A 22,202-nucleotide genomic window follows, 5' to 3' on the forward strand; every position below is an offset into this window, starting at 1 on the left:
CTTAGTTTTCACTTTTCAGATTGTATGCTAATGATCATCTAATCGTTGAAAATACGAAGATGAATTGCGATGCCAGTTAGAAGGCGTCAAAAGTTAAACGAAACAACCCATCTCCGATCACAAACTGCACTCAATGACAACAACAACAACAGTTACGACGAATTCTCGGATCAAAGCTCATGTTACACTAGTAGCATCCACTGTATAAAACTAACACCCACTAAACCCGTAATTACCCCAGATTCTGCTACCTCATTTAACCCTCTTTTGAGTGAAATGGCAGAACCAGCTTACGTGGCCGCGCAACACGGCGAGCAATACGCGTACAGTGGCGATACAAACGTGACGGGTAACTGGGACCAGAGTCAATGGGAACAATGGCAGAGGCAATGGCAAAGTTGGTATGCCCAACAAAACACAATTAATCAACCTTTCAATAACCAACAATCCAGTCATCCTCAAGAATTCTCACAAGAAAGGGTCCAAAACGGAGGTTGGGTTAGTAGTACTAGTCATAGCGATAGCACAAATAGCAATTTCGATTACAATTATACTCAAAGTCAAAATTTTTACACCCCCGAACAGTCAAATTTATCACATCGTCAATCGATATCATCATCGTCAGTATCGTCGCTAACGACGCCATATTCCACAAACAATACAAATTACTCTCACTCAAATTCGAATAATAGTTTAGTTTGTGAACACAGAAATGCGGAGGTCACGCAACCGTACGAGGCAATATATCACTACTCTTGTCCTGATTGTGAACGATCGGGTTTTTATGATACCTCGGGAAGAGTCTATTCTGAGGAAGAGCTCCAGAAAGAATTCTCAAAACCCGGAATTGCGCCAAATGAGATTCAGAATGGCTATTCAGAAATTCCTGAAGAAAGATCTAACGCAGTTTTGAATGCCAGCCCTTACACAGTCGGTTCAGAACCTCGAGAAACTTCTCTTTCTGAAACGCCGAATCGGGAAAACGTGGTTTCTTCATCAAACAAACAAATTTTAAATGGAAGTACAGACCCTAAAGCTGAGAGCCAGTCAGCCTGGGAACTCAATTGGGGCTACAGTGGTATGCAACAAAGTAACGGGTACCCATATCAAGACGGCTGGTCAAGCTGGGGTGCGGAACCTGATTGGGGTGCAACTCAAAATCAAACGTGGCATGTTTCGGAGAATCAGAAATCGATAGAATCATCAGAACATTTGACGCCAGTTAATGGTGTCTACGATGATAGCTCTCGCATTTATCAACAAAACCGCACCTTCGAGAATGAGGCCAATAATGTACAAGAAGCTGAGAGTCGAGCAGCCGAAAATCAGCCAAATTATGTTTCGGAGATCTCTCAAAGCTCAAATTTCGAGACGCTTGAAAATAAAAGCAGCAGCAATATTGAGAATGGACTTAAAATGGATGAGGTCAGAGACGAAGCAGACCTGAATTCCAGCAGCAGTGGAGTGTCAAACGACTGCAACGTGATGTCGGAACCGATCTCTGAAACTAATCCTGAAGGTTTCGGGAAACCCTATGAAAGTACCGAGACCTTCGCCGACAGATCTCATGAAGAGACAGTACAGAATGAAATGGATGTGTTTGACCATATTAATTCCGATTTTCAGGCAGCTGCCAACATTTATAGTGCAGATTTTGCGACAGAGGTGTATCACACGAGTGCTGGAACCAGAACTGAACCCGCGGGCAGTAACTGGAACGAGTTTCATCCGAATGTTGCAATTACGGAGAATATTGATCACAACCAACCGAGTGGGAAACACATCTCTAATTGCTACAATGATGGTGCATTTGGAGTTTCTGCGGGAAGTGCGCCTGTAATTTATCTGAAAAGCGATGTTGGCGGAACTTCAATGAGCTCGAAAATTACAGAAAACAAAACGACGGAAGTCAACTCAAATTGGTCTCATGATGACCGGAACAGTAATTTTGAAAACAGTGCAGGAAGTAGTTATGGATATAACAAAAGTGTACTCAATTCGGAGAGCAAAACAGAACTGACGCCAGATGGATTACCCGTGGAATCTTCTACAGATCGGGAAGCCTTCCTTGAACAGACTCAGGGTTGGTCTATGGACTTCGAATATGACAATGAGTTCGAGAGCGATTTCATAGTTCCTGACGTCACCAAGGAAGATATCAAAGACATTGAACAGCAGCTGAATGAGGAAAACAGCGCGAACCTTGATCATGAAAATGATGAAAACATGCAAGGCGGGTCTATGATGCAATTAGAACAGCGAGAACTAAGTGAAAGTTTGCACGTTGAGAACATTCCAGATAGGACAACGAATAGTTATGAAGACCACGTTACCGAGGGTTCCCAAAATACCCAAAACGAGAGGACTTATTCCGAGAGTGACTACCGGGCCCATAATTGGCAAGAAAACAGTGCTGACGAGACGCCCGAGGTCAAGAACTCCGAAAATGCAACAGAGGCAAACGTTGAACAATCGCAGTTGCAGCTTCGAGCCAACGAAGATAGTCCAAATGTTCCGAGTTTCGATAAAATTCCATTTGATCCATTTTCTGCATTAGTTTCAACTGAGATTACTGATGATTCACAAGCTGACGATGCTTCAAACAGTGTTTCTTTTAAAGAAGTTCCAGTTCAAGCGTCCCATGAACAGTTTGAAAGTACCCCCTCAGAGGTGCCAATAGGAGAAACAAAAAAGCAAGAATCTGTTGAACAGATCAAAAGTAACGTCTCAGAAATGGAGAACGCAAAACCAGGCGAACCGTATGTTACGGACGACGAGGGTTTAATGGACCACAATGTGATCAGTATGTATTCAGAGTGTATTGGTCAAATGAAGACTGTTTCCCAAGTTTACACTGAAAGATACTACCAGTGGCAGGCTTCCCAGTTCAATCAAGCTGTCCAAAACTCGGACCAGTCGAATGAGAGTGGGGTGGGTTCTGTTCACACTTCAGGAAGAATTGACGGTACGTCCTATGAAGCAGCTACAGCGATTGATGAAAACGTAGATACAAATAACCACCTTGATAGTGTCAATGACGAGAAGATTGAAACCAGAATGCTCGAGGAACAAAATCAGCGTCAGACTATAGTTGATCAAAATGTTTTTGGGGAAAGTGAAATTGAGAAATGCGATCTAAACGACAATACAGAAGGGCAGCAACCAAATTCTCAAGTTTCTTTAGAATGTTTGAATGATTCAACCGCCATATCTGGAACTCTAGTTTCGCCAGAAGGACGACAGATTGGTCAAAATTATGGAGATTTTTCTCACTGGAACACGTCGGAGTTTGGTATTTCTGTTGCTCTTGAGAATAGAAGCCAAAACGTGACCGAGAGTCAAATTTCTGGCCTTGGAGAGTTAGATAAAACTGAGGGCTTTGACCATCAAGTATATAGTGATCTAAGCGAGTCAGCAGCAGCAGATAGCAATGTGATTTCGTTTAATATCGAGGAGGGTTCCGAGAGTCATCAATACCAGTTAAGCGAGAATGTTAAAAATATGACTTCGTCTCAGTTAAATGAATCTGAAATTTTGCGGCATGAAATTGAGCTAACCAAAGGTGCTGAACTGAACAAAGAAGTCAAGTTTTCAGGAGTTGTCGATATGACAGCTGAGGAGTCATCTTATGACGTCACTGATGTGAAATTGCATAACAATGACGCAAGTATTAACACAAGTGATGTAACATTTTCCTCGCTTAACAATGAAACGCCTGCCGACATGAATATGGCAACAAGCGAACACTCTAAAACTCAAAAATCTTTTGCTGTTTTGAACTCTATAGCGGACCCTGAATTAGAAGATGAATCCCAAACAACGGAAGAAAAGACAGTTGAAATTGTGTCAGCACAGTGGGATAATAACCAGTGGTACGACAATGACAACACCTGGTCCGAGTCCAGGCAGATTCCAGAAATTGACACCTCAATTGGGGCTCCAAAAGTGGACGACAGTAGCGATGTAGCCGCTTCTTACGCGACCGGTTGGGATCAAAGCCAGAGTTTGGCTTCATGGAATGATTGGAACTACACAGGTGGGAAAAATTGGGTTTATTCAAACGCCCAATATGAGGAACCTCGTTGGTCGGGATCTACGTCTCAAGGAGAAAGACACAATATTGAATCTCAAGAGCTGGGAAGTCAGTACTTGACAGAAGCACCACCGGCATACCAAAATGAAAATGTTTCGGATGAAATAAATAGTTTAGATTCAAAAAGTCTTAATGTCAATGACGTTAGTGAGCTGCCGCGTGAGAAAACATCAGGCGAAAATAATGTCTCTTTACCTTTAAATGAAGTAGAAATAAAACCTGCGGCCCATTTTGAACCCAATTTTGTATCTGCATCTCCTGTCTGTGAGTCAAATGAAAAGGTTGAAGTAACTCCTCTGGGTGGTAATGGTTGGGATATGTCCTCTGACTGGGAAACTAATTTTGACGCTGACATTTCTTACAGTGTTCAGATTGCTTGTCAGAAAAGCTCATCTGAAATCGAAGCATCAGTGCCAAAAGAAATTTATACTGAAGAGTTCGACCAGCTTAGAGGAGAAATTGGAGACAGAGAAACGAGAGCTCAAGTTGCCTCGATCCCGAGAGATCCCGAGGTTTCATCAGTTATGAATCCAGTGGCTGATGTTAGAAATGCTCATGTTCCAGAGGTCTCGGTTGTGGATTCCTGGAGTGGCTGGAATGAATGGGAATCGAATCAGATGAGCTACAATCAAATAACCAATCAATGGGAGCATGCGAACACCTGGGATCATTCGTATTACAAGCCTGTGGAAAGTGCCAATGGAGTGAAAGAATGCCATTCTGTTGAAAATGCCACAGCGAATTTGAATTATGGTCAAGAACATCCAGAATCGCAGGCAGAAGTTGATCCAAGTTTTGCTGGAGAGTTTGCACAACATCATAAAGATCTAACAATGAGTGTGGAGGTAGAGTCTGAATATACAGTGCCTGAATTGGATCCAAAAATTGTTCGTTCATACGTCCCACAAAACGAACTTCAGCTCAAAATTCAGGCCCAGAATTTCAGCTCAAATATACATCACAATGAGTATGTTATTGGGGATAATAAGGTCGAGAAGACAGAAGGCTGGGGTTGGTCCGCCGAGAGTGTCGGCGATGACGAAACAAATATAGACGAAGCCGATAAACGGAAATCGGACGACGGAATTATGAACCAAAATGATGCCGTTCCAAATGACTTTGGTCCGAACCAAGTTGTCGAACATGCTAACTATTTGTATCAAGGACAGCAAGAAGTACAAAATGGAATGTGCAACCAATTTGAAGCAGGTGAAACTGAAAATGTTGTAAATGACCGTCGAGAAACGACTGTTCCTGCGGCTGTATCTTTGGACGGGTTCGGTGGCATAGAATCCGAAATGACAGTACCTGGACATCAGTGGAGTGGATGGGAAGATTCGTGGGACGATGGATGGGATGTTGAAGAAGAACAAGAAACGAATCCAAGAAGCAACACTGCAATTGAAGTGACACCATTGATCGAATCCTTTGATAGAAGTCAGCCAATGAAATCGGCCGAATCGAATTACAACTTGCAAAGTTCGCCATTACAAGCAACACCTGATCAAGATACATGTTTGGAACCAGAAGGAACTTCAGAATTGACGGACGTTAACTTTACACCACCTTTGTCATCAGTTCAGCATTTGAAACATTTACAATCTGAAACAAACTTCAACGATAGTTCAAATTCTGCATCACATGAAACGGCTGCTTCAAAGCCTATTGATGTTAAGAACTTAAAAATTTCCCCATCATTTGCCCTCAGGAAGTCTTGTTCTAGGTTGCCAGTATCGAAATTGGTGATGAGCGACGAAAGTATCCCGGAAAAGTCAGCATTGTTCTTAGATAAAAATGATGATAACGATATTGAAAATTGTCAAAATGTATCATTTAATGTGAATTCAGAACCACCTCGAAAAACAAATTTGCCAGTAATCGACGGTCGTAAAAGTCTAGGTAGTTCTGATGAAAAACAAGACGAGATTGTCAAACCAACTCAAAGAAAAAGTGATATAGCTGCTTTTGAAATTCTTCCGGTTAAAGAGAAAAAGATTGTAAAATCACATGTTCCTAAGTTTGACGAGTCTTTAGACGATATCAGTTGTGTGTCTACGTCGAGTCGGCAATCTAAGCAAAAGTTGCCGGTGTCACGCGAGATTTTCGGTACTCCTAATGATTCCAATGACGCAATTGAAATCCATGGAATAGAGCCAGAGGAATCGAATTGTCTGCTTGAAGTTGAAAACGTGTCACATAGTGAAACACAATGTAAACAATCGGAACAAAGCGATGAAGGAAATTTAGTTACAACTAATGTTGGCTCAAAAGACAGTTTAACAGAGCAAAAAATAATTCCAACCAGTAATTCATTGGAACCGGCCAAAACACATCAACCACTGTTAGCTACAGAAACGTTTGGTTACACATTCGAACAACCGAAAACTGATGTGCCTATTAGCTACCCAACAAACTTCAAAAATAGTTCTAACCAGCTGAGCAGAAATTCGTCTTTTACCGGAAGTGAAAGCAATGCCGTCAACTACACACAACAAAATCAATATCAACAACCACAACATAACGTGTCATTTCCAGGAGTGTATCCAACTTCCTTCACGCCTGATGCAAATTTTCACCCCAGACCTGCGCCTCCGATTCTGCACCCGTTCATGACACCGCCTCCTGCAAATTTGGGCGCACCCTTATCTGTTCACGTGCCTCCGCCTATGTCCCCTATGGGTGCGCCGGTTGGGTTCCAGCCAAACCCAATGATGATGAACCACCAAATGCAAATGTACTACCAGTGGCAGCTTCAAAACATGTACAACAGCTACATCCAAAACTATATGAGTTACTCCCAGATGATGTCGAGACACAAGGGAACATCGCCCAGACGTACCACTACGAGGTTCGCATCTGTTAGTGAGATGACATCGGGAAGTGGGAATGATACCGACAACGATGAGGTATCAGAAATCAATGATAATGATGCTGTCAATAACGCACAAGAAGATGAAACCGCTGAAAACAGACAAACGCCTGAATTGTTCTCAAGAATGCATTCAGTTGCTAAGTTCTCGGCAAATGGTCGGTTCGTGTTCACAGATAACATCAGCGCAGAGCGTTCGCAATTGTTTCACACGTCTCATGTCATTCCAGTTCCAAAAGCCGTCCGAGAATTCCCGGGACCTTTCAATCGTGACCGATCTATGAAATCAGATGTGAGGTCTTATCTTTCTGAAAGATTAAACGATGCTCAAAACGAGAACTTGAAAGACTTGGCAATTTTGATTAAGTATCTGATTTTATTGGTTGAGAGTAATGGTGCTGTAAACGGATCGGCTGTTGCTAAGATCTTATTGGGCGATGAATCGTCCAATGAAATTGAAGACGACGAAGATTTGGATGATTTCGACATCTTAGAATCGTTCGAACCGACCAATGAAAGCGGCAGAACTTTAATCAATAGTTGCGATGCTGAACTAACAGAAGATGACAGAATAAATATGGTAAAATTCGCAATGTTAGGTGAAGAAAATAAATTATTACAGTACACGAGCGAACATAATTTATGGGGATTTGCTCTAAGATTTTCAGCCTTTACTCAAGTCTCCTCAACTCAGCGTATGATTGTCGAACTGTTTGATCAAAAATGCATTCCAGGAATCACAAATCCACTGCAAACCTTTATTTCACTCAAAGAGAGGCGAACATTTTCTCCTGAATTCTTGCGCGATTGTTGGAAAAATTGGGAACAGCACGTTGCGATAATGTTATCGAACCAAACATCGGATAATGAGTATAATCAACATTGTTTTATGATCCTTGGCAACGCGCTGGACAACAATGGTTTAAACATAGCTGCTCAAATGTGCTATATTCTAGCGGGCTCACAGTTTTCGCTTCCTTGGGAAGCGGATTCGAGATTGTTGCTATTAGGAACAAACGCTGAAAGCATCTCGGCGGCCATGAATGATTTTGACAGCATTTTTCTAAGTTTATGCTTCGAGTTCGCTGTTCATTTGAGACACCAAGCTCAAGACGTCTGTTTCCCGTCCTTGCAGCACTTCAAGTTTTTACTAGCGAAGCAATACGTGGAGTTTGGGTTAAACACTAAAGCGTTTGAGTTTTGTAAAGATATTTCGAAGGAACTTCTGAGAAACCCCGATTTGTTCAGAACGCAATTTGTCAGAGACGTTATTGAGTTGAGTAACGGTTTGAAATACTCGATTGATAATGGTTCCTTGGGTGTCGACTTTATATCCGAGTTGGAAACTTTAATGATGCCCCCTGCCTTGAGAGAGCCAGAGCATTTGCCCATTATTAGAGAGGCGGAGGTCTCTAGACTGGATCTTGCTGGTCAGACAATAAATACAGGTTCTCTTTCTGCTTCTCAACAATTGGACGATCAATACTTCTACAACAACTCTCACAACTTTGATCAATCGATGGGGTATCCCAGTAATGCTAGTGATAGGCTGTCGAAGTCGAGTACGTTGGAGAGACCGATAGAAGGTTACGATTCCAATTTGACATCAGTGAATTTCGAAACGTCCGTTCCTGTCACTGAGAAACTGGCGCCAATAGACATCGATACGATGGTCAGTGGCAAAGAGCATCTTGGATCGGAACCGGGATCCCCCAACGTCTTTGCCGACAGCTCGGCGGACTTGAGATACCTTCAGATGGCGTCATCAGACGATGCCCATTTTTACAGCGCGCCTCGAATGTCGAATAGTGCTCTATTGAACGTGAACAAATCCGCTGTCGCTTTCGAAATGCCGAGCAGTACTACAAACATGGCAGAGACTAGAAGCACGTTTGACCCCAGTCTAACTGAAGCAGATTACAGAAAGAAATACCAAGACTCACAGCAAACTCCCAAATTCAAAATGCAGCCATATTTCTCTGGATCGTCAAATAGTGTGAATAGCATTGGCTCGCCCTACCGCAAACGCGATAATTTATTCAGAGAATCCGTCGGCTCAGAAGCGAGTGAGATCCTAAGTGGCGTCTTCGACGGTAGCGGGAACCGAAGTCGCCATAACTCCATGCATAATTACGACAAAGTTCAACGATCGATTGATCGACCAATGAGTGTCAGCTCAGATCGGTCAACTTATTCTCTAAAATACAATACAATAATTCCAGAATCGGACGAGCCAAATGTTGATGACAGAGCAACGCCTACGAACGACATGAACAGAATTCAAGCAGCGGATCCAGCGCCTAAAACAGCCACGGGTTCTAATGCAGCTGCTAGGAAAGAGTCTTGGTTGTTCACAGGTGTCAAAAATGTGCTAGGAAAGTTGATGCCGTTGCCAAATCAAATGCACCTTCCGGATGATAAAAGTTCCGATTTTTACTGGGATCCAGAAAAGAAAAAGTGGGTAGATACAACAAAAGACGGGAAAGAGGAGGAATTACTACCACCCCCTCCTATGGTCGATATGATGCAACCAATGGAAAAACCAGTCATTCCAGCTAAGGACTCAAGTAATTCTGAACGGCCAGCTGAGCACCCAAGCATTGGAGCTGTAAATAATGAAAATTCAAGCATATCTGCCAACCCAGTAGCTAATGTGGCTTTGTTGCCGCCTGTCGTAGCCCCAGGCAACCCGTTCGCCAGAGGACGTGGTCTAGCGAAATCCAAGTACGTCGACATACTTGCCAATTCCAAACAAGTGTCTCAAACCAGTCCAGGTTCGAACCAACCACCGCCACCAACTATTTCATCATTCATGCCAGGTCCTTTTCCTCCGATGCCCTTTGCTGGTGAAGCACCTCCATTCCCCATGCCTGACCCCGAAGAAGACTCTGGGTTAAACTCTGGAGAACCTTCTGCTCAAGGGGCTCCCCCGCCAGCCTCACGGCCAGTAGCAGCCTCTTCATAGCAATGAGTTCTTCCATTTCTTGCTAAATGCTAGAACGCCAAGAAAACAGTTAGTAATTTTCATATGGTTTCAACCACTGCTCTTGATGTTTCTTTTTAATTGCTCTCACGATTTTAATTGCCTTTACGTGGTTTTTAGCAATTATGTTAGTCCTGTTGGTCTTTTTATACGATTTTTCGCTTGTCCGATTTTTCGTCTGACCCTTTTGACTTTTCGTCCTCAAAATCGGGATAAACAGGTAGCGCCCAGCGGGCATTAAGTTCTCATAGAGCTTTTCAGCTCACTAGTCTCCAAGTATGCGATTCACAGAAACTGTTTTGGAGACTTATACTTAAAATTAGTTAAGTTTCAATGAACATGATGTAAAAGTCAATGACGCGCGTGAAAACCTTTGTTAAGGTCAATATGCTGAGCAGAGATAAAGGAAGAGTAATTTTTGCTGGAGAAATATTGATAGAACAAAAAAAATAGACGCAAAAAAATAATTTGGCAAGCGAGCCTTGTATTTTTGCCTCTATTTTTCAGACAAAGTGGGTTTTCTTAAACTTCAACAAGTATTTGATTTTCGGTTCTTTGTATTTTTCTAGTTTTTACAGCCTGTGGGGCTTTTTGGGTTGCTATAAGATACACCAGAATTTTAATAATCTCTTGATTTGATTTATATCAAATTAAGCCAAATATTTGTCTGATTTTTGGCTGTTTTGTTTGTTCGCAATTATACCCTTTCTACAGCTTTAGTTTTTATGAAAATGTTTTGCTCTTGTTTAGTGTGTCTGTGGTACTGCTGTGAAGTGAAGGAACAAGAAATTTAGCGCAACGGTCTCTGAAATCTCTTTTGGGACATCGTAATTAGTAAAGATATTTAAAAATTTTTAGCATTTACCTTCTTGGGTTCTTCTTGTTGCTGTCAAATGAAGTTTGTTGCATTTACATTAGTCCTGCTAGTCTTTTTTACGCGTTTTTTGGTACTACTAACTTTTCAACTGATATTTTTTGTCTGACCATTTGACTTTTCGGCCTTAAAAACGAAATAACCCCCTCCCAATTACCCCCCGACTACTCCACACCATTCCACCTGTAACCATGTACGGTTCCCTCCACCTGCGATGAATGGCTACCTCCACCCCACCCAAATATGCTAAAAAAATAGCCTCCCTAAGCAGAAGCTGGCTCCTGATGAAACCAACTGGCCTGCCCGCCAGTCGTTCGAGAGCAATTTGCCCTCTTTACATTTCTAAGATTTTGAATTTTATTGGTATGCTGTCACTGGTTTTAAGATCTGTGCACATTTTTTGACCTTGTCTATGAGAAGTCAAATTGGAGTGGTGATTTTAGCCACGCTGGAGCATTAAGAGGAGTCGAGTACTTATTTTTTACTAGGAATTTTTTTTTTCACGGGCGGCAATTTGACTTCTGATTTTGATGTTTTTCTTTTCATTTTCTGTACAAATACTTTTAAAGGGCAAAATGTATATTGTAATAATGCATAATTGCACTTGCTTAAAGCTCTCAAAAGGCAACCAATTGTTTTTAAAGACTTTGTACTATTTGTCTTAATGAAACTGTGATTTTTTTTTGGATTTGGCCCGGTTTTGAGGAATTTTTAAAATAATTTACTGATTTCAGGTAAAATTGTTAGTTATAACGATATTGACAACGATTTTGGAAAAAAATATTAACGATTTTTTTTAAAAATTTTCCCATCTTGTTCTTTTTTTTGCGCTGTCACCTAATCTCATTATGATCAGCTCTAAGTGGCTCTCTTATGAGTCTCTTTTTTAAATCAAAACAAGGGATTTTCGATATCTAACAGTTCTAACTGCTTTGACACGACCTGCTTTAAATTTTTTTGTTTAGGATTTTCTCTTTTTTTTGATGTTCTGTCTCTTAATCACTAATGATGGTGGGTCTCGTTGGTTTTTCGTCAGCCATATTAGAGTAAATTTGATTTTTAATTTCAGAGCTGCGGGTTTTGACGACTTTGGCATGACTTATTTGAGACATTTTGGATTTTGACCGTTTTTGTATTTATTTGTCAGTTAGTCTCAATATTGATCATTCTCATTTTCTCTCTATTTAGGCAGAACTGGATCTTCTTAATGTGTATGTTTTTTTGCTAGTAGTATAATTGACTTCGACATTTGGTATTTTTGTTAAGTGAATGATAGATAGTCCAATAGATGTTGATAAGTTCAAGGTTTACATGCGTGTTTCAGTTACTAATTTTCAATAACATTCCGAAATATCGTTTTTTAGCCAAATGTCGTTTGTGATGTCATTTTATCTTATCTGCAGTTGTTTGTTCTTAGTTCTCAGAAGTTTGCTGTTTGAACTTCCATTGTGTATAAATCTTTCGAGCTGAGGTTGTTGGGATTAATAACTTCGATAACATTCTTTCTAAAAGAAATGAAATATTTTAGTTTTTTTTTCGACTTTTGAAGTGTTTTGTTTACTTTCATGGAGGTATTGGTATTTATTTAATTTGTTTTTTTTAATCGGTGGCTGATCTTTTACGGAGGCTGATGCTGTTGACTTCATTTCTTTGAATTGTAATTCAGGACTGGTCGTGATATGTTGTCCTGATTTCGCTTTACCTTTTGATCAGGTTTTTTGTTTTACATAAGTCAGTTTCGGTTACGATTTTCATGTTTGGCTCGTGACTTACCTCACTCACTGTCTCAACTGATTGGATTTTAAATTCTTTCATGTATTGAATTACGCAATGTATTGAATACGCTCAATGTCAAAATTGCGAAATCAAAAGAAACTGGATAAACATATAAAGCCCGGTCATTAAGCCATAGTTCATTAGGTTGTCAAAGTTTATAAAAGCGATTGCTAGCTGGCATTAGTTGTATGCTTAATAGCCTTCAGTTTAGAAGCCGAATTAAATGTAATTTTAGAGTCTAACCGAATATGCTGAATTTGCACACAAAACACTTTGACACAATAAAAATTTTGTCGATTTCTATTTCTTTTGTTTTGTTTCAATTCCAATGTGCGTCAAGCGGGTCAACGGCGGCTATTTTCCAGCAATTTGCCGGCTATGTTTCTGTTTTAATTCGCTAATCTGTGAGTTCCGAACCAAAAAATTTGCATGTATTCTATATTTGACTGTCAACTCTTGGCGTAGAATTTTCCCCGATTGTTTGATAGTTTGCGCTCTAACAAAGTTGTGAGAGTATTTGCCTTGATTTATTGCATGCCAATCAATCGCAAATGAGGAGAATTCGTCGAGGGAAACACTTTTTTGTGCTCGATGACGTGCACTGTCATATTTCTATAAGCACAACGGTCGGCTCAACATTTTTTTAAAAATAATTTTAAATATAAATACACTCTTGGAGCATAGAAAATTATTAATTCCAATAAATGGGTATCAGAGATGCTGATAGCTTGCAATTATAGAAAATATTTAAAGGAAAATTGATTTTTTTAAAATCAAGAAAATAGTGTTTTTATTGCTAAAATTTTAAAATACAATACATTTTATTGCGGAATTAACTTTTCATTGACCCGTTCTGGGTTAATCCAGCCATCTATGGTTATTATTGAGTGCTTAAATATGCTGTAACGAATTTTATAGTGCATCTCAAACTACTTCGCTCAGCGTGATCTGTGTCAAATAATTTACTATTTACATCAATCAGCTGTTAAATGTTACGCACATCGTTAAGAACAAGTACGGTGAATACTAAATGCATGTTAAAATACATTGTCAGAATCGAGTGTTTTTTCTTTTCAGTTAGTTAGACGATGGGGGCTTTATGGAGGGAATGGAAATGGAGTGAATGATGCAATTGTACATAATGTGAATTGAGTGAAAAATGCAGCAGGGTGTGGGAGCTTCAACAAAAAGGACAACCACCACCAACATCACCGACGATAACTGAATTATTGTATGTTTAATCCAATTAAATCGTATTATCAGGTGCTAAAGTGTGTATAAATATCCAAGTGAGCTTAATGTTCAAATATTTAATTGTTCAAACTTCTCAAAATTCTCTTTTTCACACCACACAATAGCGGTTTGTTTTTAATAGCCAACTTCTACTCAAACAAATATCATTTAGGAGCTCTCCTTTTTCTTAAAGTTCAAAGGATTTGGGTTGTATTGCTGCGCTGCCTTTTTTCTACGACTCGAAAGGGTTGTAGTGTATTTAACACAGGATGTAAAACTCAATGCCGCATCTGGAGACTAAGCGTTTAGGTCAAACGGATGAACGAATTGAAGTGTAGAGAGTAATTTTTTGCTCATACCGCCTCTTTGAGAGAGCGAGAAAAGTAGGTTAGAAAGTTTAAGCGAATTTTTTTATCGCATGCTTCTTTTTCGATGCATGCTAGAAAGTTTCTTGGGTAAAGTGGTTTTTCTAAACCATTTGAACAAGTACCTGTACGATTGGGAGCATTTGTAGGATCTCGATCATATATTAGAGTTTTATATGCAATCTTGAGCTATTTTTGTGATAACGCCGTTTACACGCCTTTTTAAAGGTTTTTTATGTTTAATAGCAGCCCCCAGCTGTCTGTATTAGTGTACTGAAGTACTGAAGTTGTTGGGAACATCAAAATTAAAGGTGAAAAGGTCACTTTTGAATTTTTTAACCACAAAATTGTCCTCATTTTCTGTCCGTTTTTTGTAATTTTTCTTAAATAGGATTTCAATTGACCGTGTTTAGTAGTCTTCGGCAAGCTAGAAATGAGGTATATGTTTTGGCAATGCAAACTTAATTACAAAGTTGCATTATTTTTTTGCAATTTTTTGAGTTTTCCCCGTCATTTTTTGAGTTTCTGTTCGAAGTCTTGAATTGACGTTTGTCAATGAAAATGAAATGTCTTTTTGCGAGACATAATTATTTTTTATGACTTTTTTGGACTACATGTTTTGGTACCCCAAACATAAACATACAAAATTATACTAATTTTTGCGATTCTGTTTTGAATATTTTTGTCACTCTCCCAGCGTCATCGTCCAGGGGACTTCTTCCAGGGTTTGATAAAAGGTTACTGCATAGTTGCCAGGGCAATTGCATAATTTTCAACATTTAAATTTTCCGAAAATTACTATCATGTTTCAAGTTTATCGATCTTTATGGGTCAGTGACTTTTTTTAGGCTTGAAATTGGGTTGTTGTGTAGCTTGTGGTGACAATGAAATGATTATAAAGATGCCATTATAGCGGAGTTAAGAAACATTTGTAAAATTTGCTATTGTTTTCACTGGAAAATGTTGTCAATTTTTGAGTTTATCAATCTGTAGGTGCCTACGAAACTTTTTAGGCCTTGCAGTTGGAATAATAAACAAATACTTTGAACTTTTTGATATTGCGACTTTTAGAAACTTTCCTTACTTTTTGCATTGTTCAATATTTAAGTATTTCTCAAATTTTTCTTGTTTCTTTTGTTTTTCTTATTTCTCGGGTTTTTCCAACTTTAGTGGCAAACCCCATTCAAGGCTTGTGCGTGGGTAAAAAATCGTGTAATTGGATCAAATTTGGCTTTCATGGTAAAGTTTCAGAGTTTTAGCAATAATTGTATTATTGATTAGTTGGTTTGATTTTTTTGGTTTCTCAAATTTTGACTTTCTTTTCGGCTAGCATTGTTCAAGTGATCGGCTGGTCAAATACAGTAGTTGGGTTTTTTTCATTCAATTCTTTGGATTGTATTTCAGGACATGTCCTGCTGTTTTTTTTTACTTCGTCGAATAAAAAGTTGTTTCGCTTTACCTCATGTTGTCGCCTTTTCGACATTTGGCATGAAATCTTTTTAAGTTGTCCATTCTATTTTCATTGTCCGCTCATTCTGTTCAAAGTGCTGTCAAAAATAGAAACAGGATAAAAGCATAAAGCAATTTTAGATGCCCGCTTGTTACGCACTGATTTTTAGAGTGTTCCTCATGGTGTTTTCTGAGGTTTATATTGGAGGTAATTAACTTGAATAATCAGCATTTTACAAAGACTTATTTAGATGTTTCACAGTGCGATTTTTAGCAGATATATTTTGAATAAATTTAGCTAGTGATAGCCTTTTACTGAGCGGTTTGGATGTGCGATATATCCGCTAGTTTGCTTTGTATTTCGAAGCTTTAATCGTTTGCGGTTTAGTTCTAAGGCAGCCTGATTTAACTTAGTAATTTATAGAGATTTTTCCAGTTCAATCTTTAATTATTTAAGCAATGAATTAATCAATAATTATTAGTAAGAATTTCTAAAGTTATATCAAGTTTTCAAAGATGTTAATCAACTGATTGTCAGGCTGGTTCTCCGGTGTTCTGGTGATCGTAAGTTCCGCAGGGCTGTACCTTGAGTTGTATTGGTCCTTCGCAAATATTTACTGATCTATAAGTTGGGCAATTTCCAGCTTGTGTACGTCTCTTGATGTTTGTTAAGTACATATACAAGTTTCGTATTAGCACCTACTTTATCAGAGTAATTACTTCACCATGTACATAATCTCTCATGAAGTTATATACTAATTATGCGAATTTATCTTCAAGAAACTCAAAAAAGTCAATATTGAGGCTTTTAGGCACTTGATATATTTATCAATAAACTGTCAATCTGCGGTTGTTTTTAATAAAAATAAACAAATTAGGGGTTACAGGCCTAGATTGAAATACTAGCTATATATGGCCTTGAAACTAAATGAATATTATAGCAATTATTTATGGATATTTTAAGGAATATCATCACGTAACTATGAGGGACGAAATAGGGGCGTGACACCGCTAATGAAGTTTGTTTTTATGTCTTAGTTATCATCTCTAATGCTTATTAGTATTAATAATAACCCTTGTATTCTCTCATTAAGTAACAGGAATATGTCTATTAACAACAGAAATAAAAAAGTTCGCCTTTTAAAAAAATTTCTTTCATCAATCGTTTTTAATAGCCGCACGGCGATAGCTGGGGCTATTATTGGCCTTCTCTTGGTTTTTTTTTATTTCGTCGTCATGATTTTTGTTACGACCATATGACGTCACAGCCACTTTTTGTTCATTCGTTCATGCAATTTCAACTGAATTGCATGTGTGACGTCATTTTTCGCTCTTAGTGGAGCGAGTTTTTTTTTGTTCATGCGCGTGATTAAATTTTTGGTCACACTTGACTTACCTCACTCTCAAAAATGACTTCCTCACTTTTATTGACTTTTATTTACTTTAATTCAAAGAGATAAGGTCAAATGGGTGTGTGTCACTCTAAATGAAGGTTATTTGAGATCAGCTAATAGAGGCAGCAATAACTTATACAGATTTTAAATAATTTTTCAAAATATAAGAGATCAGCCTTCAATGAAAAGACGAATTTTTTTGGTCTGTTTTTTTACTGTTTTTTTTAAGACTGCCGATCTACGAATCTATTGCGGCTATTTTCTGGCAATCTGCCAGCTATGTTCTTTTTTTGTTATTTTAATCCCAATCGGGGTTATGTGAATCAATGGGCGCTATTTTTCATCGATCTGCCGGTATGTTTTAGTGTCTGAGGTCATTTTGCGTAAGAATGACTTTATTTTTGTTTTAAGTTTGTTTTATTTGAAGAAAATTTAGCCTAATTTTTCCCAGTTTTTATGCCTGATTCTTCTTGCTTTCTGGTTTTCGAAATACTTTATTATGTTCAATTGCTTTTATAGTGTTTTTTAGGGTTATGGTTGCATATTTTAGTTTTTACGTTTTGGTCATTTTTGTGTTCATTCAGTGCTATTGGGTATCGTGTGGGTTATTGAGACTTCGCAATTTTAACAGTTATTGAGACAAAAACAGTTATTGAGACTTCGCAATTTTTGAGTTATTGAAACTTCGCAATTTTTAAGTTAGCAAAAGATGATTAAGATTTTTTTATTGTATCTAGTATATCGTTAATAGAGTATTGTTAAAAGTTAACCATTCGCACTTTTGTGCTTATACCTGGTCATGCTATTAATTGCTCTCAAACAAAGTTTCAAGTAATTGTATTAGTCCTGTTGGTCTTTTTCATGCAAGTTTACCTACTACTGATTTATCGTCTGATGGTTCTTTGTCTGACCATTTGATGTTTCGTCCTCAAAACGAGATAAACAGGTGAAACCCGATGATCATTTTTACCTACTACTGATTTATCGTCTGATAGTTCTTTGTCTGACCATTTGATGTTTCGTCCTCAAAACGAGATAAACAGGTGAAACCCGGTGAGCAATGCGTCGCTGGGCAGTTCTCTTAGAGCTTTCCTGTACTCCAATTGTACAAATCACCGAATCTACTCAGAAGACAAAAAATTTTGATTTGAAACGCAGTGTTTCCAGGCGCCCTCCCTCGATCCACCCTTAGACCCAGAGGCTGACTTGATCTCGAACCTCCCTACTCAATAACCCCCCCCCCCCATGTACCCACTATTTCTACTCTTTTTCTACATATAAGCCTCCCTAAGCGCCAGCTAGCCACAGACAAAACTAACCGCTTGCAAATCGTTTGAGAGCATTTCGTCCAATGTTTGGGGTTATGTTTTGCTTTGAGTCATACTCTGCGACAGTCAGTGTCCTAAATTAATTCACTTTCCACTGAACATTAAAAGGATTCCGGACGTAGATTTTTAGGTCTATTGCGACCGGTTAATTTTCTGCTGAAAATACTGGCCTCAAATTCAATTGATCGTTAACGTCCCTTAAAATTACCTTAAATAATTACCCTAACTGTGGCAGTAAATTTACCCTAACTCACCTTAATTGTTTACCCTAACTTACCTTAATTTTAAGGTAAATTTCAGGTTTAGTTAAAGGCAAAGTTAAGGGAATTTTTAAGGTAATGATAAGGTAATTATTTAAGGTAATTTTAAGGCAAGGTAGAGTAAAATTTAAGGTTTGTTAAGGTAGTGAGTACTTAACTTTTCAGGTAAAGTTAGGATTAGTTAAGGTGAGTTAAGGAAATGCAAATCTACCTTAACAGTTAAGGTGAGTTAGGATGTTTTTTAAGGTAAAATTACCTTAACTTTATTAATGGCTCTGGATTAATCACCCCCCCCCCCCCGGCTGAAGCAGGTTGCAATTGATTAGAGCTCCCACTAATCGTTTGAGAGCAATTCTTCCGACGTTTAGTCGGTTATGTTTTAGTGTGTTGTCATAACTTTCTTCCTATAATTCATTGATTTCGTCGATCAGGTCGTTCATGCGGCTCTTTGAAATGTTATTCTACTTCAAAAATCCGCAAAACAGCTGAACTAATTTTTAACCTGGTTGATTAAATTATATTATTTGGAGTTAAGTTTTTCGGCTGCTTTTTAGATAACTGAGCGTCAAGGTTTTTTGAAAAGGTTCTTTTTAATAGATTGCCAAGCCTTTGGAGATAATCTTTTCTCTTTCTTTGAAATCAAATGGTACGATTTCGCCACTTTGACTGTAATTTCGAAGCCGAGTAATGTATAACGGTCATAGAAGCGGATCTGAGTTTACAAACATGCGTATCGAGTGCGAGGGATCTTCGTAATTGTTGGTGTGATCAGTATACTGTGCTGCGTAAAATCAAACCCGTTGTCTTTTTTATTCCTATTCAATTAACAATAGCTCAAGAATTACTTAATTTTGTCAATGATAAAAATTTTTTGATTGATTTCGTTTTTTTTTATTAATCACCTGTCGTCCAATTTGAATGTTGCCTTTCCATACCTATCAAATTCCAAATATTGAATGGAATCGAGCCTTACTGAGTTGGTTCCACAATTTTCCGCTGTCAGTACTCTTTTATTCTTATTTTTTACTAACAACATTTATCAAACCAAGTCGAGCATCATTTTCATATTTGTCAGCATTGAGTTTAAATTATCAGAGAATGAAAATAGCTCGAATGAAAATAGCTCTTTAAAAGACCCAAAGGGAAATTTTTTTTCCTAAATTTGAAAATTAAAATCGAATTTTTCCACCTCGAGGCGAAATGGATTGGGACCTATGGTACCTCATTACGATCTTTTTGGAGTGCGCAATTTTTAAACATCTAAAGGAGTCACAAATGAGAGACGTTAAAAGTTTGGCTGACAATTGATTGCAATTATACAGCAAATGTGTAACATAACCGACTAACGTCGGGCGAATTGCTCTCAAACGACCGGCGAGCGGTTGGCTTCGTCAGTAGCTAGCAACGTTTTAGTGAGGCTAGCTTTCGCTTGATTCGACTCTGCAAATTTTAATTTTCTAGCCTTGTTAGTAAATAAATCAAATAAAAAACTGATATTTTAAAAGTTTGCAAAATTTAAAAGAAAAGCTTCCAGATTTTGCAGTGAAAATGTTCAAAACTATTTTTTGTCTTCGGAGTTATGTCAAGTAACCCATCTGCAAGACTTGAAAAGCTTTATGGGCCCGTAATGATTGTTAAACTCAGAAAATGACAAAAAATTATCAACAATTTTGAAAACAACCGCAAATTTTAACAAAATCTTGCTAAAATTCAAGCTATTAAAATCTTTGAAACAATTTCATGGTCTCAAGAGACTATCCCGTATGCCTATTTCATGCTTTAAATAGTTTCTCTGGCTCATAAAGATCCATAAACTTGGAACATGATAATAATTTTCCGAAAATTTGAAAAAAAAAAGCTTAAAAAATTGCTAAGGCTGGAGTCATTAAAATATTGATAACAATTTCATTATCTGTAGAAACTATGCAGCAGTTTATTATCAAACCTTGGAGGAGGTCCCTAGGGCGCTGGTGCCGGAAAAAAATTATAAAAATTTCAAAAAGATTCAAAAAAACTTTTTGCAAATATTTTTTTAAAAATTGCTGATATTAAAATCTTGAAAACATTCCATTACATCTGGAAGCTATGCAGTAACCTATAATCAAAACCTAGATGAGGTTATATGGCTCTTGAGGCTGTAGGATTGTAAAAATGACAAAATTTCAAAAATCTTGAAGAAATTTGCAAATTGCATTAGAAAATCTGCTAAAAATTGTGATAATAAAAGTTGAAAACTAATCCATGGCTAAGAAATGTTTTCGATTAAATTATTATCAAATCCTAACGGAGGTTTTTTGTTAGGCTGAGCTTTTTGTTAGGGGGGTGGGCAAAAGCTCGGTGGGGGGTCAACGTTGGGGGTGTTCAACCTCTAAGAACCGCCCTTCACACCATAAGTATACATCTCCAAAACATTTTTAGCTGAAACAGAGCTGAAAGGCTCTAAGAGCACTTAATGCCCGCTGGGCGCTACCTGTTTATCTCGTTTTTGAGGACACAAAGTCAAAAGCGTCAGACGAAAAATCGGTCAAGCGAAAAATCGCATAAAAAGACCGACAGGACTAATATATAATTGCTACAAACTTCGTTTAAGAGCAATTAAAAACGAATTGTTGAAATAATTTTAATTACATTTAGTTTTTTAATGCAGGACTTACTCTGTATGCCGGTTCTGAAATGTAAAACAACTTCATGTTGCCGAAATTGGGTCTGTTTCGAGAAATATCGCTCTTCGATATATACGAGCAGATAACTGCACACAAAAAGCTGGTTTGTAAGAGCTGTAAGTTTTTTCAATGGGACGAAAGTTCTTTTTATTTTTTCTTAATGCTTGAATTCATTCACAGTAGGACAAAAACTTATGTAAAGCACATTTTCGAAAAAAATTACGGCAATTGATTTTTACAATTAAGTAAGTACAATTGATCAAGAGGGTGTTTACATATGTGCCTGGCACATAATTTGCAGCTGTGAAGACTAACTTTAATCAAAAACAATCTGAATGGCTCTGAAGAGCAAATTTCGAAGCTCAATCTAGTTCTACAGGGTTTGTATTTCAAAATGCCTTATCTAGGATTAAAACACTCACGTGCACATTCTGAAATGCCAAAAGTCTGCAGTGCCAGAAGTGAAAATGCCAGAAGTTGCTACTTAGCCAGAAGTTGAATTTCGTCACTTAAAAACGTGCGCGTTTCGTGTTTTAAGCATGGTTACGTGACTCTGCAGAAGTCACTTCGAAATTCGGACTTAATATTTCGATCCGCTTCGCGGTTCTTGATAAACTCCGGAAGTTCTCAGTGACTTCAAGCAGAGTCACCTAACCATTACTTAGAGGCACTGCTGGATAGAAACCCACCCATGCATATACTGCGATAGTATATATGCTTTCTGGTAGCTTTAAGTAGCATTCTTCTATTAGAACCAAATATGATAATATTCTGCTTATAGCTCAGAATTATCAACCTTATCTGGACTGTAGAATGAATTAGTGTTGTATGATGAAATAGTTCAATATTTGATTGGTTTTGGAATTTATTGGTGATTGCCAACTAAGTCGCTTACCGAAATTCATTTTCAGAGCA

At 38.2% G+C, this 22,202-nt stretch overlaps 1 protein-coding gene across 1 annotated transcript; it reads left to right on the forward strand.

Annotated features, from left to right (window-relative positions):
* LOC142353145 (uncharacterized) lies at positions 1 to 13,931 on the forward strand. Its single transcript, XM_075405356.1, has 2 exons — positions 1 to 9,975; positions 13,673 to 13,931. Exon 1 carries the CDS (start codon positions 70 to 72, stop codon positions 9,925 to 9,927), a length of 9,858 nt encoding a protein of 3,285 aa, XP_075261471.1. The 5' UTR covers positions 1 to 69; the 3' UTR covers positions 9,928 to 9,975; positions 13,673 to 13,931.
* Positions 13,932 to 22,202: the final 8,271 nt, after the last annotated feature.

This window comes from Convolutriloba macropyga, chromosome 14 (genome assembly GCF_964194025.1).
Source record: "Convolutriloba macropyga chromosome 14, txConMacr16.3, whole genome shotgun sequence".
Lineage (NCBI taxonomy): Eukaryota > Metazoa > Xenacoelomorpha > Acoela > Convolutidae > Convolutriloba > Convolutriloba macropyga.

Bases quoted from the DNA above. Each gene is read 5' to 3' on its own strand.
- LOC142353145 (XM_075405356.1), top strand. From the start codon at position 70: ATGCCAGTTAGAAGGCGTCAAAAGTTAAACGAAACAACCCATCTCCGA.